The following is a 27404-nucleotide window of genomic DNA, read 5'->3' on the forward strand; positions in this document are numbered from 1 at the left end:
CCTTAAATGTCTGCCACTGCTTCTCTATTGATCTATCTCCTAGCCTAGTAACCCAGTTCACTTATTTAGATGCCCTTATTTCAGTTTAAAATACTAGTCTTAGATCCACTCTTCTCTCTTTCAAACTGGATGTAAAATTCAATCATATTGTGGTCACTTATAGCTAGAGGTGCCTTTACTATGAGGTCATTAATTATTCCTGTCACATTACACAATACCAAGTCTAATATATAATCTGCTATTATAAAAGCAAAATACTGCGGATGCTGGAAATCTGAAATAGAAACAAGAAATGCTGGAAATACTCAGCAGGTCTGGCAGCATCTGTAGAGAGAGAAGCAAAGTTAACGTTTCAGGTAGTGACCCTTCTTCAGAACTCGCAGATATTAGAAATGTGAAAGGTTTTAAGCAAGTAAAGCGGGGGTGGGGCAAGAGATAACAAAGGAGAAGGTGTAGATAGGACACGTTCACAGAGAATAACCGACCAGAAGGTCATGGAGCAAAGGCCAACCATATGTTAATGGTGTGTTGAAAGACAAAGCATTAGTACAGATAGGGTGTTAATGGACCGAAAGCTGAACAGCCACAAGCACTCCCACAGCTACCTCGACTACACTTCTTCACACCCTGCCTCCTGTAAGGACTCCATTCCATTCTCCCGGTTTCTCCATCTCCGACGCATCTGCTCTGATGATGCAACCTTCCATGACGGCGCTTATGATTTGTCTTCCTTTTTCCTCAGCCTAGGATTTCCCCCCCACGGGGGTTGACAGGGCCCTCAACCGTGTCCGGCCCATTTCCCGCACCTCTGCCCTCACCCCTTCCCCTCCCTCCCAGAACTGCGACAGGGTTCCCCTTGTCCTCACTTTCCACCCCATCAGCCTCCATATCCAAAGGATCATCCTCCACCATTTCCGCCACCTCCAGCGTGATGCCACTACCAAACGCATCTTCCCCTCCCTTCGCCTGTCAGCATTCCGAAGGGATCGTTCCCTCCGCGAACCCTGGTCCAATCCTTCATTACCCCTTCCCCTGCAATTGCAGGAGGTGTAATGCCTGCCCATTTACCTCCTCTCTCTTCACTATCCCAGGCCCCAAACACTCCTTTCAGGTGAAGCAGCGATTTACTTGTACTTCTTTCAATATACTGTATACTGTATTCTCTGTTCACAATGTGGTCTCCTCTACATTGGGGAGACCAAACGCAGACTGGGTGACCACCTTGCGGAACATCTCTGCTCAGTCCGAAAGCATGACCCCGAGTTTCTGGTTGCTTGCCATTTCACCACTCCCCCCTGCTCTCATGCTCACATCTTTGTCCTGGGATTGCTGCAGTGTTCCAGTGAACATCAACGCAAGCTCGAGGAACAGCATCTCATTTACCGATTAGGTACGCTACAGCCTAGGACTGAACATTGAATTCAATAATTTCAGAGCATGACAGGCCCCCCATTTTACTGTTATTTTTAGTTATTTTTTCTTTTTCTTTTTTTCTTTTTTTGGTGTTTATTTTATTTTATCATAGTTTGTTCAGTTTGCCTACCCACTGTTTTTTTTTCCATGTTTGTGCTTGAGGCTGTTCAATTTCCAGTCCATTAACACCCTATCTGTACTAATGCTTTGTCTTTCAGCACACCATTAACATATTGTTTGCCTTTGCTGCATGACCTTCTGGTGGGTTATTCTCTGTGACCTTGTCCTATCTGCACCTTTGTTATCTCCTTTGTTATCTCTTGCCCCACCCCCGCTTTACTTGCTTAAAACCTTTCACATTTCTAATATCTGCTAGTTCTGAAGCAGTGTCATTGACCTGAAATGTTAACTCTGCTTCTCTCTCCACAGATGCTGCCAGGCCTGCTGAGTATTTCCAGCATTTCTTGTTTTTATTTCCAATATAACCTGCTCTCTGGTTGGTTCCAGAATGTGCTGCTCTATGAACTATCGCGAAAGAAATAGGCTTGAAGCAGGGGTAACCAGCATTTTTGAGTGGAGGGGTCACATTACAATTTTGTGTCTTGCATAGGGGAATGGTGAAACAATTTTGGAAAGATAAAGGCATTAAAAATTTATCTTACTATTAAAACAACAACAAAGGTGCATTTTTCTGAAGAAGCTTTAAATGAGAAGAGTAATTTATTGACTTACTTTCTGGTCAGTAAGTTGGACACTGATTTCGTGAGTCACCTGGCATTTTTTTGCTTGCACAAGTCGTCATTATTTGCCTGCACACTTCTTGTAGCGATGCCAAGCATTCCAGATAGACTTCAAATGTCAGGACTCATCTTGATTGCTCTTTCTCACACTTCTCTCTCTGTCTCTGTCTGTCGCTCTCTACCCTTCCCTCTCCGTGTCCCCCTCTCTGTGACACACCCCTCTCTCCCCCTCACTCTCTGCCCCTCTATCTCTTTCTCTCTCTACCCCCTCTTGGCCCCCTCTCTACCTCTGCCTCCTCTCTCTTTCTGTCTGCCTCCTCACTCTGCCCACTCTCCCTCTCCCCTCTCTCTCTCTGTCCCCCTCTGTCTCCCCACTATCTCTCTTTCTCCCCACTCTCTCTTTTCTGCCACTCTCTTTCTCCCCACTCTCTCTATCTCTGCCACTTTCTCTCTCTCCCCCACTCTCTCTCTTTTGTGGGCCAAAGAGTGCCCAAAAAGGAGGCTCCCCGCCCCCACTCCCAGAGCCTGCTGGGAGGCTGCCAGAGTTTACCTGGTGGTCTCCCCATGCGATAGAGGGGGTGCCTCCGCTGCTGGTCAAATGCCAGCGGAGGTGAGAAGAGACCCTCAATTGGCTACTTAAGTGGCTCAATTGGGCTCCAGGTGGGCAGACCGGCTGCCACGATTCCCATCACTGGCATAATGGCATGACAGCATCGGGCATGCTACCTGGTGCCTTCCCATGCCTTTTAGCCAGCCTTCCCATCCCCGACCCCCCTCCTCAAAAGACCCAGAAGATCCCGGCCCTGTGTTCAGCAGCCTATAATTTCCATGGGGTTGTTCATTTCTCTAGGGTTTCACTGACCTTCCATCAAGGAGATGATTGTGGTTGTTGGAAGCCAATCATCTCAGCCCCAGGCCATTGCTGTAGGAGTTCCTCAGGGTATTAACCTAGGCCCAACCATCTTCAGCTGCAGTCAATGACCTTCCCACCAACATAAGGTCAGAAGTGGGGATGTTCGCTGATAATTGTATGTTGTTCAGTACCATTCACAACTCCTCGGATACTGAAGCAGTCTGTATCCATATGCAGCAAGACCTGGACAATATTCAGGCTTGGGCTAATAAGTGGCATGGAACATTCGCGCCAAACAAATGCCAGACAATGATGATCTCCAACAAGAGAGAATCTAAGCATCTCCCCTTGACATTCAATGGCATTACCATAATTGAATCCCCTACTATCAATATCCTCAGGGGTTTCATTGACCAGAAACGGAACTGGAGCAGCTACATAAATATTGTGGCTACAAGAGCAGGTCAAAGGCTGGGAATTCTGCAGTGAGTAGCCCTTCTCCTGACTCCCCAAAACCTGTCCGCCATCTACAAGGCACAAGTCAGGATGTGATGGAATACTCTCCACCTTGCCTGGATGATTACGGCTCCAACAACATTCAGAAAGCTCAACACGATCCAGGACAAAGCAGCCTGCTTGATCAGCACCCCATCCACCACCTTAAACATTCACTCCCTCCCCCACTGACGCACAGTGGCAGCAGTGTGTACCATATACAAGATAAACTGCAGCAATTCACCATGCCTCCTTCGAGAGCACCTTCCAAACCTGCCATCTCTTTCACCTAGAAGGACAAGGGCAGCAGACGCATAGGGACACACCATCTGCAAGTTCCCCTCCAAGCCACACACCATCCTGATTTGGAAATATATCGCTGTTCCTTCACTTGCTGGATCAAAATCCTGGAATTCCCTTCCTAACAGCAGTTGATGTACCTACCTCACATGGACTGTAGCGGCTCAAGACAGCTCACCACCACATTCTCAAGTTAGAGGTGGGAAAAAGTGCTGGATGGAATATTCTCCACTTACCAGCGATGCCCACATCCCATGAAACAAAAAAAGTCTTATTTTTATTGAGTTTCCAAGATTATTAGTGGAATCACCAATCACACAATCGAAACAAATATGTGAGAAGTTGAATTTGGCACCTAACAAGGTTATTGCAGATTGCATTTAGTTTGTCAAAAACAAGAGCTATGTGGGTTGTGCTTTGGGCATTGATTGTGTTATGAAACATTTTTAAAAGAAGCAATTAGTAAGCTCGTAACTGCTAACAAAACCATCAAACTGGCAAAGTAGGGAATAGTTCAGTGAGCAAACAAAATCTGAAAAAAGTGAGTCATGATCAAATGAAACAGATTTAATTTTATAGCTGGTTTTATTACCTAATTGCTCAAGAGCTGGTCCTCGCCGTCACATTGTGGGTGAAAGATCCCTGTTAAGTAGATTGAACAAAGACGCTAAGTGGATAATTTTACAAATGCATGTTCTTGATGTGGAGCCTTGCACTGTGAAGGGTGCATATCATAACTTTGCAAGCATGCTCCCCATGATTTTCTGTCAATTATGGACCTTGTAAAACAAAAGCAAAATGTTTTAATGAAATGTCATAAACATGAAACGTTAACTCTGTTTCTCAGAGATGCTGCCAGACCTCTGCGTATTTCCAGCATTTTCTGATTTTATTACGGGTTTTGTAAAGTTGCTCTTAAATGTACATTAATACATAATTATTTTGTGTATTAACAGTGGTGGAGTAATTTTTGCTTATGTTTTAATAATTATTAAGGGGAATAATTTAGTTTAGTGCACAACAGCACACAAAACAGTTCAGTTTTAACATTAAAAAAAAAAGTTTATTTGCACCTATGGAAAATATGCAAGTTTACTGCTGGTTGCCTTTGTGCATAACTGACCCTAATGACAGTTACATTGAAAATTGCATTTTGGCAGTGAAGAGATTCAGCAGCAGCCCAGTATGGAATACAGCAGGAGATGTTGACAGGATCAACTTAACTGTTTCAGTGCACACCCACCAGTGGATCAACAGCAAGTCTTGCCATGCTGGACATGTTGCAGGAGGAAGAGAAGAAAGGGCAGCAAAGGAGGAGCAAATAGACAAGCAACAGTTACCATGTTCTCATTGAAAATGCTATGTGAAGAAACTACAACTCACCAAGGAAACCTCAGAAGAATTGTGCCATCTCCTGGAACCAGATCTTCAGCCAAGGAGTAACGTTCGCACTGTTGTGCTGGTATTGCTAAAAATGACAATGGCACTCGATGGACTGAATTTTATAGGGAACTCAGGAGTGGAATATGGAGGGGGTGCAGAAAAATTGGGAGGGGGCGCACTTATCTGGAACCCCGAGGTTGTGACATCGGTTCCGCATTTTACCAGTGGCGGTAAAGATCCAAGTTGGCATTGCTGCTACGACGGGACTGCAATTATGCTCATTGACAAGGTAGTTAAGAATAATTTGCATGTGAGATTGAGATTTTATGCATCGTTTGGCATTTAAGATCAGTGAGCAGGGATCATGGCCTTTCAGATCCACAACCAGCTAGAGCTGGAAGTCAGTCACTTTGCGTTTATTGGTTGATTGTTGGTTGTCCTGAAGGGGAAGAATGGGGAGCAGAGGCCTTTGCCGACTTATGGCGGAGACCTCTAAGGGTGGGAGCTGCTTGTGGTGGTGGGCTCTCAGCAACAGTGGGAGCTCCTTGTGGTGGTGGGCTCTCAGCAACAGTGAGATCTGCTCAGGGTGGTGGGCTCTCAGCAACAGTGGGAGCTGCTTGTGGTGGTGGGCTCTCAGCAGCAGTGGGAGCTGCTTGTTATGGTGGACTCTCAGCAGCAGTGGGAGCTGCTTGTTATGGTAGGCTCCCAGCAGCAGTGGGAGCTGCTTGTTGTGGTAGGCTCCCAGCAACAGTGGGAGCTGCTTGTTATGGTGGGCTCCCAGCAGCAGTGGGAGCTGCTTGTTGTGGTAGGCTCCCAGCAGCAGTGGGAGCTGCTTGTTGTGGTAGGCTCCCAGCAGCAGTGGGAGCTGCTTGTTGTGGTAGGCTCCCAGCAACAGTGGGAGCTGCTTGTTATGGTGGGCTCCCAGCAGCAGTGGGAGCTGCTTGTTGTGGTGGGCTCCCAGCAACAGTGGGAGCTGCTTGTTGTGGTAGGCTCCCAGCAACAGTGGTAGCTGCTCAGGGTGGTGGGCTCTCAGCAACAAAGGAGTTGAGATTTGATCCAGCCATAATCTGACTGAATGACAGGATGGGCTCTAAGGGCTGCCTGGCCTACTCCTAATCTTATATGCCTCATTATTCTACTCTTAACAGCTTTGATATGCTGTATCATATTGGCCTTGGCCCTTTGCTTTATTAGTATTTCAAAAAAATCAGCATGCTGAAAATTGCACTCTTCCAATTGAGGATTGTAATAAATTTTGTTCAGTTTAGTTTCAATGGAAGACAATGAATGTTATACAATTTGCTTTGAAGTCCATAAACAATGGTACACAGAAATCATTGTATGATGCTTTGTCTGCTTACAACCATGTGCTGGGAAACATCTGTTGGACTGATTAGTAGCACTTTCTGGACTTCAGTCTGTCAGCTTGTTATTCACACTTACTCTTTAAATGATAACAAACTGGCATACAATGGAGATAAATTTTATTGTTTGAAAATGGCAGTGTGAAATATGCTGCACAGCAAAGCTCCAATTTAATACTGTTTGTTTTTTCTACTTGATTCACTATCTTTCGCATTCATTGCCATTAATGTCATATTTGTTATTTACAAAAGAAAAAGGATTCAGTTATAACAGTATGGTGGCAAAATAACAGCTTCAACTTTAATGTAAGCCAAAAACATCCCGAGGGTAGATTATAGATCATAATGAGCAAAATTGCCCTGTGCCTACTGTTTTCTAACAACGTGCAAGAGACTATTGAAAAACAATGGTCTGGATTTGCACTGGAATGTGTAGTGATTAGAAAATTCCGAGGACCTGTGTGTACAGGAGAAGCAACTATGTATCTCCTTAACTGGTCAGATTGAAGAATTCTTACTGAGACACGCAGAGTGTGAGCCAGGAAGTAAAATAGCTAATTCAATGCCAAGTCATGTGCAGAAAGTGAAAGAAAGAAAGATGGGATTAAGAGATAGAGATAAAAGAGACAAAGGAAAATCTCCAAATTCTTAAATCTCCCACAATTATTAAAATCTAAAAGAATGAGACTCCATGCTTACAAAGTTAATATTCAGTGCCAGAGTGATTGTTTGTGAATTATTAAGAATGACCATGTTGTTAAAGATTTACTTTCCCTGCAATGGACAAGCCCTAGCGTTTTCTGGCATGTTAAGTGGGTACCTATTGCATAGATACAGTATCTTCATGACATTCCATGTGTTGCCATGCTGAGTCTCTTGGCGTGATACTGTTATGGCACAGCTTCGGGAGGAGCAGGACAACTTGGACAGCAAGGGCTGGATTTTGTGCTGGAGGTGGGGCGTCCGGTCCCGGGTCAAAAAGTGGTGGAAGTCCCGCCTCTGTCTTTTTGTGCCCCTTGGAGCGCTCCTACGTTGCTTTTTTGCCTAAGTGGCCCGCCCCAGGACCCTCATCCCTTTAAAGGTGGGGATCCCACCTCCAAGAACTTCTGGTTAATCACAGGGTCGGCAGTTCAGCAATATTGACAGTGCCACTGAGAACGGTGGCCACTATCAGTACTGCAGAGGCCTTGGACCCAGCTGCAGTGCCAGAACCCCAGACCTCAGCTAAGTGAGGTGGGATTGCCGGGACCAGTCTGGAAGGCCCCGGCGAGGGGATGTGGTGATGTGATGGTTCAGTCTAGGAGAAGGGGATCCAGGGGTAAAGTGGTTCCTGGTGGGAACTCCCATGGGCCACAGATTGCCCTTGAAGGAGGGACCCCCCCGCCCCTCCCCACAAACCCACAGGGAGTGTGCCTCATGTTACAAGGCAACCTCCCCAAGTGATGGAGGCACCCCCACCGCTGGTAAGATCGCAGCAGCAGCGGGAATGGGCCCTTAATTGGCTGTTAATAGACCATTTAATGGCCTCAGTTGGCCTCTGGGTGGGAAGATCGTCGTCGGCCTATCCCGCCCCTGGGAAGGTCGCTTGGCAAGGGGGAGGTGACGGACCCACTACACTGCACCACCCCCCCCCCCCCCCGCCACCCTTCTCAATACTCAGTGCCCCCGCCTCCGAACCCACCTCAGAGGGCCGATAAAATCCGAGCCCAAGTTTCTGAGTTCAGAGTTTAACTATACATATGCAGGTTCCAGAAGTAATTGGCAAATTTATTCCTCAATAATGGTGAGCACTGATACGTCATCATTACTTTTACCGTAAAATCTGGGCCAATGTATATTTTTATATTGATGAATAAGACCTCCAATACTTCTGTGTATTTCCTTTTTGCAGAAAGTTGTGGTCAGTGAAATACCATTCACAGAGAGTTAGTGGGACTGATTTTATCTGCCTCTGCTCAGTGAAAATAGGGCGGTAGCAGATGGAAAATGGCATCGGATGACTTACCTCCCTTTTTACATTGGCACTGCAGCTGCTGCCATCTTGGGTAGGGCCCTGAGAAGGGCAATTGGACTGCTACCTGTTTCAACCAGGAGGCCCTTTTAAAATGCTGTATATAGGACCTTGAGTGTAATTTGGAGGTAAAAATGGATGGAGTGTGTGGCAACAGAAGAAATTTTCATTTTTGAATTTATGTGGGACCAAGAGGAGGAATACTGACCACAAATATAGTCTGTCCCTGCTGCCAGTCCATGCGAGTTTTCACCTGAGTTACCAACTCCCACCCCACCAGGCTCCAAATGTTGACCGGAAGTGCATAGAGCCTGCTGATTTCTCACCCACCAAATGCTCGTTGCGTATTGAAACTGAACATTAGCCCCAGTATTTCCTAGTTATTAATGTGGGGCTCTGGCACTGTTGTCTTCTTTTCTGCATTGTAATGCCTATTTTTAAAAAAAATTAGTTTTCTTCAGAATAGTGCCTTTTTGTTTCCTAAAAGTAGTTGTATTAAAATATATTGGTAAGGCCAGCATGAGCCTAACTAGCAATAGTAGTCTGAAGCAAACAACCTACATTTGCAATAGTGTTACGAATCAAGTTTAAAAGGAATTAAATATACAGTACTGGAATTAAAATTACATGGTCCGATAAATTAGATTATGTAATTGTGGACAAAAAACAGAAAAGGATTGTGTGTAACGATAATAAAACATATGATAGTGGCTGTTGCTAGTCAGTGTTGTATTTGCATGAGAAGTGTGTGGTGCAGTGGGTTAGAATATAATCTATACATCTCAAGATCCTAAATCAGAATGGGATGAAAGTCCAAGGGGATAATTTTGACTTTGAGTCTTACTGTAAAACAGGTGATACTGATAGTGGAAATGAAATGAGATGTATAACGGGCAACTGAATTAATAATAAGGATGGCTACTGTGAGAAATAGAAGTTTACACAGATGCCATGGAAGACAGTCTTCTATGTATAATTATGGAACATTCTAGTGGCGCAGTGGTTAGCACCGCAGCCTCACAGCTCCAGGGACCCGGGTTCAATTCTGGGTACTGCCTGTGCGGAGTTTGCAAGTTCTCCCTGTGTCTGCGTGGGTTTTCGCCGGGTGCTCCGGTTTCCTCCCACCGCCAAAGACTTGCAGGTGATAGGTAAATTGGCCATTGTAAATTGCCCCTAGTGTAGGTAGGTGGTAGGGAATATGGGATTAAATGTAGGGTTAGTATAAATGGGTGGTTCTTGGTCGGCACAGACTCGGTGGGCCGAAGGGCCTGTTTCAGTGCTATATCTCAAAATAAAAAAATAAATAAAATAGTGAGCATTGTACTCTGCATCTGACATTTGTCTGACTGTGTGATAGTGACATTGGTGGAATTGTGGTCCATTCTTTAGTAGCAGCTGCAATCCTGCACATAAATAGTTTAGTTTAGAGATACAGCACTGAAACAGGCCCTTCGGCCCACCGAGTCTGTGCCGACCATCAACCACCCATTTTATACTAATCCTACACTAATCCCATATTCCTACCACATCCCCACCTGTCCCTATATTTCCCTACCACCTACCTATACTAGGGGCAATTTATAATGGCCAATTTACCTATCAACCAGCAAGTCTTTGGCATGTGGGAGGAAACCGGAGCACCCGGAGGAAACCCACGCAGACACAGGGAGAACTTACAAACTCCACAAAATAGGCACTGTAGAAGTCATTTATATCTGTAAACGGATATCAACACAAATTATGTGAACAAAAGGAGCTGCAGTCCGAAAAATGCTGCTCACTAAGATAATGAAAAGAAGAACGTGGAAAACAAACATGTTTGAGGCAGGAGTTTACAACCTCTTAAAACTTCTTAGCTTTGTCTTTGTATGAATGCTTTTGACTGATCTGCAGTTTTCAGAAATATGTCAAAATATTGTGATTTTTATCATGATTAACAAGCTGTAAATAGCAAAAACTGCTTTCTATTTTGTAGTCATCTGCGAGTGTGTCAAAAACATAATTATATTAATTTATCAACTGCTTACTGTGTATGGCCCTAGGTGATGTAACATACAATTGTATTCTCCATATCATACAAACCCTGAAGATAACGGTAAATCTGGTTCTTGTTACTTTTCAGTGTACTATGGTCAGGATGGCCATTTTGGACCCTGTGAGAACAAGTACTGTGGACTTGGCCGACACTGTATTGTTAACAAGGAAACAGGACAGGCGGACTGTGCATGCATGGAGCGCTGCAAGCCTAATTATAAGCCTGTGTGTGGTTCTGATGGGGAACTTTATGAAAACCACTGTGAGCTTCATCGTGCCGCCTGCTTGAAGAAACAAAAAATTACAATTGTCCATAATGAGGATTGCTTTTTCAAAGGTAAGAATCGAAAGAAATAAGTTACAAAGTCATATTTCTCTTTCAAATGATAAAAAGGTCCCAATTGGTCTCTGACTTCAGTGGGTTTCAGAGATGAACTGTGATAGAGCAAAATTTAGTCATTAAAGTTAGTGAAATGAATTAATTGTCAAGTGTTGTATGAAAATAATAGATTAATTTTGAAAGATTGTATGAACATTTTCTGGGCCAGGTTTCTGGCCTGGAGAAATTAAGAAGATTGCATTTCTTATGAATAATAATGAATAAATAGGATCACAGGATGCAAAAGTGAACTAAAAGACCATTTTATAGTTAGCATATATAAGTTTAATGTTTACTATACTGCACAGATAAACATAGCCAATAAACAAAATGTTGTTTGCAATTGTAATTAAATGCGGGCTCTTAATTTTATATAACAACCACCACACCAACTTGCATTTCTATAGCACCTTTAACATAGTAAAATGTCCCAAAGTATTTGTAGGAGTGTTATAAACAAAATTTGACACAGAGCCACAGAAGGAGGTGTTATGACAGATGACCAAAAGCTTAATCAAAGAGGTGGATTTTAAAGAACAACTTGAAGGAGGAGACAGTGAGAGAGGTTGGGAGGTTTAGGGAGGAAATTCCATAGCTTAGGGCCTTGGCAGCTGAAGGTACATCCACCCATGGTGAAGTGAAGAAAATCGGGGATGCTCAAGAGGGAAGAATTGGAGTATTTATATATTATTCATAAGGATCTTTAAAGTCAGTTTTTTTTTATTCGTTCTTGGGATGTGGGCATCGCTGGCTAAGCTAGCATTTATTACCCATCCCTAATTGCCCTTGCACTGAGTGGCTTGTGAGAGCATTTAAGAGCCAACCAAATTGCTGCGGGTCTGGAGACACATATAGGCCAGACCAGGTAAGGACAGCAGATTTCCTTCCCTAAAGGACATTAGTGCACCAGATGGGTTTTTATAAAAATCGACAGTGGTTTCATGGTCATCATCAGACTAGCTTTTTAATTCCAGATTTATTAATTGAATTCAAATTTCACCATCTGCCATGGTGGGATTTGAACCCATGTCCCCAGTACACTAGCCTCAATTTAATGTAAAAATCCAGGGAAAACTGATTTTTTTTGTCCATCACTAAGTTCAAGAAAACGATCAAGAAAGTATACTCTTTTAAGTACAGTCAAAGTAAAAACATGGCACAATTATTTACATAATTCAGAAATACTACCTTTATGGGCTCATCGTTAGACTCTGACCTAACCCCTTGATGTTCTGCTGGCTAGCCTCCAATCATCTACCCATCTTCTGCCTGTATCCCATCCTTCATCAAGTGTTACTCACCCATTACTCTGATCTTCACAGATCTATATTGGCTCCCAGACCCTCAATGCATCAGGTTTAAAATTCTCATCCTCGTATTTAAATCACTTCTTGGCCTCTCCTCCCTATCCCTCTTACCTTGTTCAGCAAAACAAGTTGTAAACTCTCCATTCCTCTGACTAGAATTCCTTTCCTAAACCCCGCCATCTGTCTGCCTCCCTCTTCTATTTTAAGAACCTCCTGAAAACACATCTTTTGTCACCCCTGCTAATAGTTCCCTCAGTGTTCAGTCCACTTTTTTGATTTTGTTTCTGTGAAGTACAATATGTTTCTATGTTAAAGAGATTATATAAAGGCAAGTTATTGTTGTGGGTACTTTTTTTAAAGGAGTAAATGTAAAACTGAAGAACCTTGCCTTGAAATTGCATAGTCTAAGATCCTAGTTGTTGCACCATAATTGTGTCCAATACAGATGCTCACTGGAGTTTTGAAAGGACACCTCATTTACTTAAGACTTGTGGTCTACCTGTGGGGAAGAGCTAGTAGAAGCTCCATGGAATTTTGGGGCCTCTATTATTATTGTTGTGCCTTCAGCAACCTAGCTGTCACAATGATGGTAGAATATTAAAAAAAAGGGTTGGATATTATGCACCAGGGAACAGCTGCAATGTTACTTTCAGTAAACAATGTATTGGTATATAATCTAAATCAGTGTGTTGTTACTACCAGGTGAGGAAGGGGTCTAGGGCTCCTTCTCGGCCTTTTCCTGGTTTGGCCATAACAGGGTTTAACTTTTAAAACACAGTGTTTTTTGCTTCCCCTCAGTGAGTCCTTGCTCACTGCTTACTAATTGCAACTGTAAAGAAATCAACCAGACAGGTTTTCTCAGATTTAAACAAGAAAGGTGTAGGTTTATTCACCTTAAAACTCTAACTCAGTTAAAACTACTAAGAATATGTGACACGATCACGTTAGCATGCATACACAATAAACACACACACCAACAGAGACAGAGGAGGAGAAAGAATTAAAGGGGAAAGATTTGAAGGAGTAGATGGAATACAGTTATTGGTTTTGGGTTGGATGTAAAGTCATTGATTGTAGTTACGTCTTGCAGTTCTCGGTGGGGCCCAGTGCACACTTTCAAACTTGTATTCCTGGTACCAGAAGGCTGCAGGCTCTTCTGCCTTGAAGCTTAAGTTACTTCTGGAACTTTGCGTGAGAAAGACCTTGCATCGCTTTTGGTTTTCAAAAAGCAGTCTGTCTCAAAACATTACTATGAGCACAATTCAATCAACTCCAGCAGGTTAGTTATGTGACTAGCTTTTAGTTTGAAACCTGCGAGATTTGTGGATTCCTCCAAGCTTACCAGACACACTCAGTGGGGGGTGGGGGGTTTGGGCGGCGGGGGGGATGGTATAATGCTGGCACTTACACGTTGAATGATTCTCAATGTCTCTATGGTGGGCACTGCACTGCTGGCTGATGGAACCTGGATTGAAATGTTCAAATTAGCAGAATGCATGTATTTAAATAAAATTGACTCCAATCTTACTCTTGGGCCAAAGTTTTCTGAACGGTGGCTGGAACTCACGTGACTTCGCTTTCCTGTCTGGGGAAAGCAGGCGCCGCAGTGGTGGGGAAGGGGGATCTTAAGATTTTTAGTGCAGGCGGGGAGGGTGAACGGGGTCAAATTGGCATCATTAGTGTAGGGGATGGTGGGAAGGGGTGGCCTGTGCACTTTGTTCAGTTTGGGGAGGGTAAGGTCAAATGTGGAAGGTAAGTGCTTTGGCAGGGAGTGGGTAAATAATGAATTTTATTGTTATTGGGGGGGTGGGAAAGGTGCGGCAGATTTTTAATCAGTACAGTGGGGGGGGGGTATAACTTGAAAAATTTAAATTAGCTGGCAGGGCTTTAAAAATGGTGTCACACCTGCGCATGGGCAGCTGACGCCATTGCCGACTTCGGAGAGCCCATTCCTTCCATGTGATTGGGGGGGTGGGGGGCGGGTGGCGGCCCGATCGGCAGCAATGGCAGCTCGTGGCCCACAAATGCGGGCCACCATTTAATCTCAAACACACACTTCATTTTGTTATTTGGAGTTCATTCAGTATTACTGTGGCAAGAACAAAGTGAGTCATGGCCTTGCAGCTGACTCTTAGCAACTCTTCAGGATTACTGCTTCAATGCTGCAAGCCTACTCACCCCTTTGGTGCCTGCAGTAGCAAGCAGCTGCAATCTGCACATGCCAGATAGAATTTATCAATTCCTTATTGTCCACCTCTAACAAATCACATCTAAGATAGGCAGATTATCCGATAACCATGTGTCAAAATAAGTAGGGAGTTGCTAATGTTTGTTTTCCATAGTTTTAATATTAATTTATTTGTCACATGGACAAACAACAGTTGGATTGCTGTACATTTTCTACCATAATCTTGCATTCTCAGACTGTTGAGATAGATTTTCACCTTCACCGCTCACCCTTTATAGAACCTGCCTGATTTTCATTCCATCGTTAGGCAGGTCCTATAAAGGGCATTTGATCCACTCCAACAGATTACCATCCAGGTAGTGAGGACACAAATATACCCAATAACAAAACTTGCATTGATATAGTGCCTTTAGTATAATAAAACACGCCAAGGCACTTCATAGGGTTGTTATCAAACAAAATTTGACACCAAGCCACATAAGGAGAAACTAGGGCAGATTATGAAAAGCCTGTTAAAGAGTTTTAAAGAGTGTAGTGGGCTTTTCATGTAGTTGCACTATGAGCTGAATTTTACTGGCCCCTCGATGCCACGGGTCACGACGTGGGGGCCGGTAAAATGTTGCGGGGAAAGGCCCGCCTCAACCCATGACGTCGAGAAGGGCCTGCCACATATTACCGGCAGCGGGGGAACCTCGGTGCAGCCCACCCCCGCCGCCTGGCGGTGGGCCCTTTATCTAAATATTCAAATGAACCTAAATTAGATGCTGATAAACATACCTGCAAGCGGCGGACGTCCCACGCCGATTTTCCCGACTCCGAAATTAGCTCGCGCGCCTTCGGAACTCCATATGGAGTTCCAAAGTTTGAGACTGTCCAGAATGGTTTTTGGTGGGGAGAGGGAATTAAATCTATTGTGTGATCATTGAGGGGCTGGAAGTGGCACTTTTATGTGAAATTTACTATTTTGACTAAAAATTAAATTCCTGGTCCCTTTAAAAATTAAAATTTCTGCTCAGGGCTTAAGACTCTTTAAAAATGGCGCCGGTGCCAGCACAGTAGTGCCAGATGCCGTTGCCGGGGACACGGCGGCTGCCCCCTCTACATCATCGGGGGTGACTAATCTGCCCCCCTCTACGTCATTGGGGCGACCAATCTGCCCCCCTCTATGTCATTGGGGGCGACCGCTCTGCTCCCACTATTTAAATGAGACCCCGCGCGAAATATTGCGGGGGCTCCTCGGCGGCCCTTCCGTGTCGGAAGGCTGCCAAGTTGAAAGCGCGCCGCCGAGGAGCGCAGTGCGTGATTAAAATTCAAACCTACGTGTTTTATGGGCTGTTCATTTCTTTGAATCATCAAACCCATAATTGTGATGATCTGCTTTCACTACTAATTTGCATAGTGTATGTCAAAATTTAAAGGTCATTAATGGATGGAACAAGCATGATTTATTGCTTTGCGTTGCTCATTCTGTGCTGGTAGTTACGAAGACCCATTTCTTTGATGATGAATCTAATTGATTATATATAATAGGAATAATTTTCTAACTTTGTACTTCCAGTGAGGTTCTCTGCCAGGGATGTGAAGTTGTAAGATTATCCCTAATGAACAAACTTATCATAAATGCAAGAACAAAATCCACATATAAATTGAAATGAACATAAAGTTGAGGTATGACTTATATAAGTTATATACCAGTTAGTTTCCAATGTGATTTCACCGTAGACAATGGATGATGACTAAACATTATTACTCATATGTAGTAATCTGGAATTGATGTTTGGTGATTCACCAAGTTAGTTGGATTTCCCTTTCACAGAGAAGCAACACAATCATTTAAATAGTCAATGTCACTGTTTTGTTTGATGCCAATGTGGGAGGCATCCTTCACGTGTAGGAAAATAAATTATCATACTTCCACCATAACACATCAAAAAGATGATAAAATTTGCCACGGAGGTGCATTGTTTAATAATCCTGACAATATTGTGGGATTTTGCCACTATAAAACTGATCCCAGTGTCCTGATGCACTTTTATACATGTGAGACCAATGCTAGGGATACCAGGCCCCCTGAATGTGCAATAAAAACAGAAAGTGCTAGAAATACTCAGCAGGTCAGGCAGCATCTTTGGAGGGAGAAACAGAGTTAACGTTTCACGTCAATGACCTTTCATCAGAACTGGCAAAGGTAAGAAAAGTATTAGGTTTTAAGCAAGTAAGATGGGGGGGCTGTGGAGAGGAAGAGAACAAAAGTGAAGGTCTGTGATAGGGCAGAGGGCAGGAGAGATTAAATAACAAAGATGTCATGGGACAAAGGCAAAGATTGTGTTAATGGTTGTGGTGAAAACCAAAGCATTAGTCTAGAGAGAGTTTTAATGGCAGAATAATGAGCAGCTCTGTCCAAAAGCACAACATGAAAAACAGGCACATGGTTAAAGAAAATTAAAAAGAAATAAAAAATAAAATATGCCACTCATGCTCCGAAATTGTTGAACTCAATGTTGAGTACGCAAGGCTGTAGAGTGACGAATCAAAAGATGAGGTGCTGCTCCTCAAGCTTGCGTTGATGTTCACTGGAACACTGCAGCAGGCCAAGGGCAGAAATGTGGGCATGAGGGCAGAGTGGTGTGTTGAAATGGCGAGCAACCGGAAGGCCAGGGTCATGCTTTCGGACTGAGCAGAGGTGTGCCGCAAAGCGGTCACCCAATCTACGTTTGGTCTCCCCATTGTAGAGGTGACCACATTATGGGCAGCGAATACAGTATACTAAATTGAAAGAAGTACGTGACCTGGAAGGAGTGTTTGGGACCTTGGATGGTGAGGAGAGAGGAGATAAAGGGCGGGTATTACACCTCCTGCGATTGCATGGGAAGATGTCGTAGGAAGGAGACAAGGTGTCGGGGATGATGTAGGAGTGGACCAGGGTGTCGCGGAGGGAATGGTCCTTTTGGAATGCTGACAGGAGAGGGGAAGGGAAGCTGTTTGGTGGTAGCATCACGCTGGAGGTGGCAGAAATAGCAAAGGATGGTCCTTTGGAAGTGGAGGCTGGTGGGGTGGAAAGTGAGGACAATGGGAACCCTGTCCCAGTTCTGGGAGGGAGGGGAAAGGGTGAGGGCAGAAGTGCGGGAAATAGGTCGGATACAGTTGAGGGCCCTGTAACCTAATGTGGCGGGGAATCCTCGGTTGAGGAAAAAGGAAGACATGTCAGAAGCGCTGTTGTGGAAGGAGAAACTGGGAGAATGGGATGGAGTCCTTACAGGAAACAGGGTGTGAGGAAGTGTAGTCATGATAGCCAAGGGAGTCGGTGGGCTTATAATGAATATTAGTATGAATATTAGTGGACAGCCCATCCCCAGAGATGGAGACAGGCAAGTCAAGGAAGGGAAGGGAAGTATCGGAGATGGACCATATAAAGGTGAGAGAAGGGTGGAACTTGGAAGCAGTTTCGGATTTCCAGTTCAGGGCGAGAGCAGGAAACAGCACCGATACAGTCATCGATGTACCAGAAAAAGAGGTGAGGGAGGCGGCCTGAGTAGGACTGGAACAAGAAATGTTCGACCTATCCCACAAAAAGACAGGCATAACTAGGACCCATGTGGGTATCCATAGCAACACCTTTTATTTAAAGGAAGTGAGTGGAGTTGAAGGAGAAGTTGTTTAATTTAAGAACAAGTTCAACTGGGCAGAGGAGGGCGGTGGTAGATGGGGACTGGTTGGGCCTCTGTTCAAGGAAGAAGCAGGGAGCCCTCAGACTGTCCTGGTGGAGGATTGAGGTGTAGAGAGATTGGACGTCCATAGTGAAGAGAAGGCGGTTAGTGCCATGAAACTGGAAATTGTCAAAATGACGCAGGGCGTCAGAAGAGCCACGGATGTAGGTGGGAAGAGACTGGACCAGGGGAGAAAAGATAGTGTCATGATAGGAAGAAATAAGTTCAGTGGGGCAGGAACAGGTGAAATGATGGGTCTATCAGGACAGTCCTGTCTGTGGATTTTAGGAAGGAGGTAGAAGCAGGCTGTTCAGGTTGTGGGACTATGAGGTTGGAAGCTGTAGAGGGAAGATCTCCGGAGGAGATGAGGTCAGTGACAGTCTAGAGACAGTGACATGATGTTCGGTGGTGGGGTCATGGTCCAAAGGGAGGTAGGAAGAAGTATCTGAGAGTTGGCGCTCAGCTTCTGCAAGGTAGAGGCAGCTTGTACAACTGGCTGCTAACAAAATTTAAACGCTGTGGGGAAGGGGTAGGAGGCAAGTTTCTCGGTGCGAGGGCGGGGGGGGCGGGGTCAAATTAATGTCATGGGCATAGGGGTTGGTGGGAAGTCATAAAAAAATAAACAAAAACGAATAAAACTGACACTTTAAGACAAAATATGTTATTTCCCCAGACGGGGATCCGAAGCTGCGGGAGTGCCAGCCACCGGGCCAAAGATCGCGGCAGGCCATCTAGAGGAGGCATAAGTATATTTAAATTAATTAATTGAATTGATTTGAATATTCAAATTGTGGTCCCACCGCCCAGTGGCAAGGTGGCCGCCATGGTGCCTCACCGCCGCCGGGTGGTTCAGGCCAGGCCCTGCTGGCGTCGAGGTCCGTGGCGGGCCTCATCCAGGGCCATCTTCAGGCCCCTCCGGCACGGATCCCGACGTCGAGGGCTCCTTAAAATCCAGCCCATGGTTTACATAGGGCCCATGAGACCTAGCTTGGGGAGCCCACTGCAATATAAGAACACCTTTGGTGCTGTGGAAGGGAAGTGCCATTCTTTAATCATCAGACTGCTCCTGGGCCCTTTAGTGTTAATTGTAACATTCAATTGAAAGTTACCATTCCATGTAATATCAATGAAGGAGGAGACTTGGCATGGACTCGATGAGCCAAGTGGCCTCCTTCTGTGCCATAAATGACTCTTTGGCTTGCGCTTGTGGTCATACACTGCACACTTAAGAGGATGCAATACCACTGAAACCATGTCATAATATGATGCACATTACGAACCATCGAATGTCACAATTAATTAGGCATTCATAAATTCTAATGGTGCCATTGTTTCTGTTATTCCAACTTCTTTTGGAAATAGCAGCCTCTACAAGTGAGGTTTATTATCTCTGCCTGTAGATACACATGTCTGGGTGTCAGTGCACCTCTAATGCAGGCTTACCTTTCAGGCATCCCTCCTAAGGATGTTGCTTCTTTCAAACACATCAGATAGGTAGATTCACATTGGGAAACCCTTAGGTGCCAGTAATGGTGCCGAGGGCAAAACTGATAAAACAACAGTCAGAAAAGCACCCACAGAAAAGAAACAAAAACAAAAATAAAAACAGGCTAAAGTAATCTAAAAATTATGACCTTAACATCAATATGTCCTTGAAAGGAACTTGAGTCTATTTCTTTGTCCCTGAGGATCCTGAACACCTTGTTGTCAATAATTATGATTGGATGTCGTGAAGGTATGAGCATTTCAAATTGGTATGCAGGTTGTCACCGTGCGTATTTTAATAAAATTCCTGAAATGCACTTCAAACATGAATGAATTGAGACCCAGAATTCCAGATCAACAACCTCTTTTGCCTGCCTGTCACAGTCCATGAGCTGGTGCATACGAGATGTAATGGACTTGAAAGTCAGCTTCTCATTCTACATTTTTCCCTGTTGTTTCCCCTTCAACTTCTTTCCAGTTTTTGGTTCTCTTAAAAGATCCACACATAAAACATGAACCCATCATTTTTCTTTGCAGATGTTGGATCCACTGTATATATACAATATATTGTGTTTTTTCAGATTTCTAGCACCACCAGTTTATTTTATCTGGCAGGAAAGAAAAATTATGTTAAAAATAATGCACTTCCTTTCACTAGAATGTTCTCTTTCATATATATTTTTATAAAATATGTGAAATCCCTGCACTTATATAGCATTAGAGTCAACTCATTTGTTGTGGACATTTTTCAAGAATGTTGCTTATCCAGATACAGTCATTCTGCAGAGATTAAGAAGCGACTTTATTTCATTGAATACTTTTGATGGTTCAATCTATAGGACTGATGTTTTGCATTCACCAGGAATCTCACACGACGCCCACATACATTGAGTAATTGTGAGCCTGTTGCCTTCAATTTCCTGTCCATTAAAGTCAATGAACAGAAATTATGGAAAGCGTGCCACAACTTCCTGATGTGTGCAGCCAGAATCTCTGGTGCCAACACAAACTCAGAAAAGCAGCTCTTATATGTCATTGTGAGGAACATTGTGAAACAACTCTTGTATAAGGAAACATCACATCGATCATGTGACGTTGGTACTTTTGTTTATTGGAATTTTTAAGAGACTGGTTTTAAGTGGGGAGGAGTTCCAAGGGGCTTACATTATTTTCATTATGATGCTTTCACTCTCAAAGTGATGTGATGCATTTCAGTGTGATTTATGTCATCACGCTGTATGTTTAGAAATAAATTGTAAAAAGCTCTTCCAAAAAAGACAAATTGCCACTAAACAGTGCTTTGTGGAAAAAAAATTGCTATTTCTTCCACATGATTAATAAATGGGAAATCTGCAGTAATCTTGTGCGTAGTTTAGTTTAGGAACATAGGAATAGGAGTTGGTCATTAAGCCCATTGAGCCTGCTCCACCTTTCACTTAGATAATGGCTGATCATCTACCTCAACGCCACTTAGCCATGCTATCTCCATATCCCTTGATGTCATTTGTCTCCAGAAATCTACTGATTTTTGTCTTGAACATGCTCAGTGATTGAGCTTCCACAGCCCTCTGGGGTAGAGAATTCCAAAGATTCACCACCCTCTGAGTGAAGAAATTCCTCCTTATCTCAGTTTTAAATGGCCTGCCCCTTATTCTGGTTCTAGGCTCACCAGCCAGGGGAAACATCCTATCTACATCCAACCTGTCATGCCCTGTCAGAATTTTGTAAGTTTCAATGAGATCACCTCTCATTCTTCAAAACTCTGGGCCCAATTTCCTCAATCTCTCCTCATAAGACAATCCCACCATCCCAGGGATTAGTCTGGTGGACCTCCATTGCACTCCCTCTATCCTTCTTTAGATAAGGAGACCAAAACTGTACACAATACTCCAGCTGCGGTCTCATCAAGGCTCTATACAATTGCAGCAAGGCAACTTTACTCCTGTACTCAAATCTCCTTACAATGAAGGCCAACATATCATTTGCCTTCCTAATTGCTTGCTGCACCTGCATGCTAGCTTTTAGTGATTAATGAACAAGGACACCCATGTCCCTTTGGACACCAACACTTCCCAACCTCTCACTATTTAAGAAATATTCTGTCTTTCTGTTTTTTCTACCAAAGTGGATAACTTCACAATTATTCACATTATATTCCATCTGCCATGTTCTTGCCCATTCACTTAGCCAGTCCAAGTCCCCTTGAAGCCTCCTTATGTCTTCCTCACATCTTACGTTCCCACCTAGTGTTCTGTCATCAGCAAATTTGGAAATATTACAATGGGCCCCTACATCCAAATCATTTATATAGATTGCGAACAGCTGTGGCCCTAGCGCTGATCCTTGCGGTACCCCAGTAGTAACAGCCAGCCATCCTGAGAATGACCCGTTTTGTTTACTAAACAAAATTTACTGTGTGGGATCTTATCAAAAGCCTTCTGAAAATCCAAATACACCACATCCACTGGTTCTTCTTTATCTATGCTACAAGTAACATCCTCAAAAAACTCCAACAGGTTTGTCAGACATGAATTCCCTTTCATAAATCCATGTTGACTCTGCCCAATGTTACCATTATTTTCTAAGTGTCCAGTTATCACATCCTGTCTAATAAATAGGAACATTTTCCCTGCTACTGATGTCAAACTAACAGGTATGTAGTTCTCCATTCTCCCTCTCCCTCCCTTCTTAAATACTGGGGTTACATTTGGTACTTTCCAATCTGCAGGAACCTTTCCAGAATCTATAGAATTTTGAAAGATAACCACCAATGCATCCACTATCTCTATAGTCACCTCCTTCAACACTCTGGGATGTAGATCATCTGGTCCAGGGGATTTATCAACCTTCAATCCAGTTAACTTTTCAAGTACTACCTCTTTACTAATACTAATTTCTTTCAGTTCCTCACTTTCACAAGTCTCCTGGTTCCCTAGTATTTCTGGGAGATTTTCTGTATCTTCTTCTGTGAAGACAGACACAAATACTTGTTTAGTCTCTCCGCGCTTTCCCTGTTCTCCACTGTAAATTCTCCTGACTCCACCTGTAATGGACCCACATTTGTCTTTGCTCATCTTTTCCTTATCACATACCTAAAGAAACTTTTACAGTCTGCCTTTATGTTTCTCATTAGTTTGCATCATATTCTCTTTTCTCTTTCTTTATCAGTTTCTTGGTCATCCTTTGTTGGGTTCTAAATTGCTCCCAATCCTCAAGCTTACCACTTTTTCTGGCAACCTAATAAGACACTTTCTTTGATCTAATGCAATCTTTAGTGCTTTTGATAGCCACGGTTGATTCACCTTTCCCATCGGGTGCTTGCGCCTTAGAGGAATATATATCTGTTGTAGACCATGTAGTACTTCTTTAAATACTAGCCATTGCCTGTCTACCATCAAATCTATTAATGCATTTTTCCAATCCACCATAGCCAACTTGCCCCTCATACCTTCATAGTTTCCCTTCTTCTAGATGAAGACCCTAGTTTCAGAATGAACTATATCACATTCAAACTTAATGTGAAATTCTATCAAATTCTATCACTATTTCCCAAAGGCTCCTTTACAGCAAGGTTATTAATTAGGCTTTCTGATTACATAATACTAAATATAAAATAGCCTGATCTCTAGTTGGTTCTTCAACGTATTGCTCCAGAAACCGTTCTCGTACACACTCCAGGAATTCATCCTCCACAGCATTAGTGCTGATTAGGTTTATCCTGTCTATATGTAACTTAAGGTCGCCCATTATTACTGTAATACCCATGTTACATGCATCTCTAATTTCCTGATTTATACCATGCCCAACATTACCACTACAGTTTGGTGGGCTATAAACAATGCCCATCAATGTTTGCTGCCCTTTGCTGTTTCTGAGCTCTGCCCAAACTGATTCCACGTCTTGATCCTTTGATCTAAGTTCCTTTCTCACTAATGTACTGATCTTGTCCCTCAATAAGAGTGCTACCCCACCTCCTTTTCCTTTTTGACTATCCTTCCTACATGATGAATATCGTTGGATATTCAGTTCCAAATCTTGGTTACCCTGTAGCCATGTCTCTGTAATGGCAATTAAATCATACCCATTTACCTCATTTTGTGCCTTCAAATCATCAACTTTGTTGCAAATGCTGCGTGCATTCAGATAGAGTGCCTTTAATTCTGCCTTTTTAACATTATTCTTGGTCATATTCTGAATCCCCTCCCCTATTTTTCATGGACAAACTGGCTTATTGAAAAACAAACCAAAAAAAATCAATTTGATATGCTAGAATAACTTGCCAAATGATTGTGGCTTAGAGCCATCCTTTCTGATAATTCCTGTGTCAGGAAATTTCAGGTTCAAGGACACTACTGATTTGAGTTATACTGTGCAGTTTGTTCCATGGTTTGCTGTTGAGGTATAATTTCAGACACCAGTTGGTAATGTGAATTAAAATTCAAGGGATCGGGGTTAAATTTGAAGGTAACTTTTTTCGAAGTTATAATTTCAAAGAAAATTCTTTATACTGCACTGCAATCAATATGGCTGTTTAGACATTCTGTGGTGATTCCATCTGGAAGTTTATGGTTAAATCAAATTTTCTATTTAGATTCTTTCTTTTAAATTATTCATTCTTGGGATGGGAGCAGGGCTGCTCATCACTACTTGCCCTTGAGAGTGTGATGGTGGGCTGTCTTCTTGAAACACTGCAGTCCATTGGTATAGGTACACCCACAGTGCTGTTAGGAAGGGAGTTCCAGGATTTTGTCCCAGTGACAGTGCAGGAATGGCGATTTAGTTTCACGTCAGGATGGTGTGTGACTTGGAGGAGAACCTGCAGGTGGTGATGTTCCCATGCATCTGTTGCCATTGTTCTTCTAGGTGATAGAGATCACGGTAAAGGCCTGCTCAGGTCGGGAAAAAGAACCCGACCCGAACCACAGTGGACCCGAGCCCGACCCGGCCCGAGTCCCTCCGATTTTGCCCCGACCCGATCCGTCCCGAGCCTGGCCTTGACTTGACCCGACCCAAGCCCGACCCGACCATCCGTTTACTTACCTTCCAACTCGGAACCTCCAGGAAGCTGCAGCGCATGCGTGATGATGTCATAGTGATGTCACTCACTCACTGTGCAGACTCAGTTTCGTCCCGGACTCCCAGCTTAGGTAAGTTTTTTATTTTCAATACTTACTGGCAGAGCACTTATCGTGTGTGTCCGGCCTGACCCGACCCGACCCGACCCGACCTGGACTCGGCCCGACCCGACCCGAACCCAAAAGCCGGATCCAGAAGAAGGGCCCAACCCAACCCGAACCTGACACATGTCGTCGGGTCCTATTGGATTTGGGTCGGGTAGCAGGCCTTCAGGTCACGGGTCTGGAAGGCACTGTCGAAGGAACCTTGGCAAGTTGCTGCAGTGCCTCTTGCAGAAGGTACACACTGCTGCCACTTTGCGCCAGTGGTGGAGGGAGTGAATGTTTAAGGTGGTGGTTGGGAGGCCAGTCAAGCGGGTTGCTTTGTCTTGGATGGTATTGAGCTTCTTGAGTGTTTTTGGAGCCGCACTCATCCAGGCCATTGGGGAGTATTCCATCACTTTCCTGACTTGTACCTTGTAGACAGTGGACAGGCTTTGGGGATTCAGGAGGTAAGTCACTGGCTGCAGAATTCACAGCCTCTGACCTGCTCTCGTAGATGCAGTATTTATATGGCTGGTCCAGTTAAGTTTCTGGTCAATTATAATCCCCTAGGCTGTTGATTGTGGTAGTTTCAGCAATGGTAATGCCATTGAATGTCAGGGGAGATGGTTAGATTTTCTCTTGGCATGCTGTCCTGCACCTCTTATTGAACCAGAGTTGACCCCTTGGCTTGATGGTCATGGTCGAGTGTGGGATATGCCGGGCCATCACCTTTCTGCCTCTCTACCTCGCTTTCCTCCTTTAAGGTACTCCTTAAAACCTACCTCTTTGACCTAGCTTTTGGTCATCTAACCTAATACCTCCTTTTGTGGCTCAGTGTCATACTTTGTTTTATAATGTGCTTGTGAAGCGCCTTAGGACATTTTATTATGCTAAAGGCTCTATATAAATATAAGTTGTTGTTATTTCTATACATAAAACCAAGATAAAACGGAAGCTTTGCAAACAGTCATTACGAATGATAAGGTGTACAGTAAAAACAAATTCTAGCATTTAAGGCAACATTGTGGTTCTATTCTACAACTACAACTTGCATTTATGTAGCCCTTGTAAAATAGGAAAACACCCCCAGGCACTTCAGAGAAGGGTAATCAGACAAAAATTGTCATCGACCCAGAAACAGAAATATTAGGACTAAAAACAAAAAATACTGGAAATACTCAGCAGGTCAGGCAGCATCTGCGAAGAGAGAAACAGAGTTAACATCTTAGATTGAAGACCTTTCACCAGAACTAGAAAAGGCAAGCAATGTAACAATTTATAAGCAAGTGCAGAGACAGGGAAAGGGGAGAAATCAACAAAAGGACAAGTCTGTGATAGAGTGGAAAGCAACAGAGATTAAATGACAAAAGGGATTATCGTGCAAGGCAAAAGGGATGGAATGGGTCAAGGAAAGAAACAGTTTGATGCATCTAGAGGAACTTAAATAACAAAAGCAAAATCATTGTCAGCAGCTGCTGTCTAAAAAAAATTGTAGCAGTGGTTATGATCTGAAGTTGTTGACCTCAGTTATGTCTGGAAGGTTGTAAAGTGCCAAATCGAAAGATGAAATACAGTTCCTGGAGCTTCCGTTGAGCTTCATTATAATAGGAGGCTGAGGACAAAGAGGTCAGAGTGGGAGTGGGGCGGAAAATTAAAGTGACAAGCAACTGAAAGATCAGGGTTATGCTTGCGGACTGAATGGAAGTGTTCCAACAAAGTGATCACCCAATCTCCATTTGGCCTTCCCAATGTAGAGGAGATTGCATCTGAGCATATACATATGGAAGACCAAACGTACTCTATCACAGACCTACCCTTTCATTCTTTCCTCCCCTCCCACACTTGACCTGCCTTTGCACTAGCTTAAAATATGTTCCATCTCTACCTTTTTCCAGTTCTGATTAAAGGTCATCAACTTGAAACAAGGGGGGGAGTTTTATGCTGGCAGCCAGGGACTTGTCGTGGGGGAAAACTGATGCCGAGATCCCTGTGTTGCCTCTTTTCCATAAAACCTGCTGAATTTAGTGCCAATTAGGCACTTAACTGGACAGCGGCGGGCCTTGCATAGGATTTAAGACCCCGTCGCTGGAAGTCCCGGCTTTTCAGAGCTGCCAGGCAATCAGAGGCTGGCAGCTGCAGCGCCATCATGGAGGTGGCAGCGACTGTTGCAGCTGCAGCGACCAGACACCAGGCACTGGAACCAAGCTTAAGGTAGGTCAGGGCGGGAGGGGTCTCACGGGGTGGGGGTCGTGGAGGAGAGGGGTAGGGGGGTCGGCATCATGGGCAGGTGGGTAACTCTCAGTGGAACCCCTCTTCCTGATGCTGGGTCCCTCGTTCAGCCACTGTGCCTTTGAAGTTTTTGTAGAGGGTGTTAATGATGGTAGATTTTAAGGGGAGTGGGAACAGTTAGCAATATAAACTAGCATAGAGACCAGCAAGGGAAGTTGGGTAGTCAGCAGTTTCGTGGGAGGAGAGAGTGGGAGGTTGGTCTCATGGACAAGACGAGGTCAGAGAATGAGTCAAGAGAGCAACCAGAGAAAGGTATGCGTTCAGGGATAGGCTATGGGGGATGCTTGGCTTGGCGGA

At 43.9% G+C, this 27404-nt stretch overlaps 1 protein-coding gene across 1 annotated transcript in view; it reads left to right on the forward strand.

Annotated features, from left to right (window-relative positions):
* fstl5 (follistatin-like 5) overlaps positions 1-27404 on the forward strand; it is a 1003829-nt gene that overhangs the window by 244690 nt on the left and 731735 nt on the right. The window contains exon 4 of the mRNA XM_068021658.1: positions 10682-10930. Coding sequence (XP_067877759.1) covers positions 10682-10930 — 249 coding nt within the window. The remainder of the gene's footprint in view (positions 1-10681; positions 10931-27404) is intronic.

Source organism: Heterodontus francisci, chromosome 1, assembly GCF_036365525.1.
Source record: "Heterodontus francisci isolate sHetFra1 chromosome 1, sHetFra1.hap1, whole genome shotgun sequence".
In the NCBI taxonomy this organism is placed as follows: Eukaryota; Metazoa; Chordata; class Chondrichthyes; order Heterodontiformes; family Heterodontidae; genus Heterodontus; species Heterodontus francisci.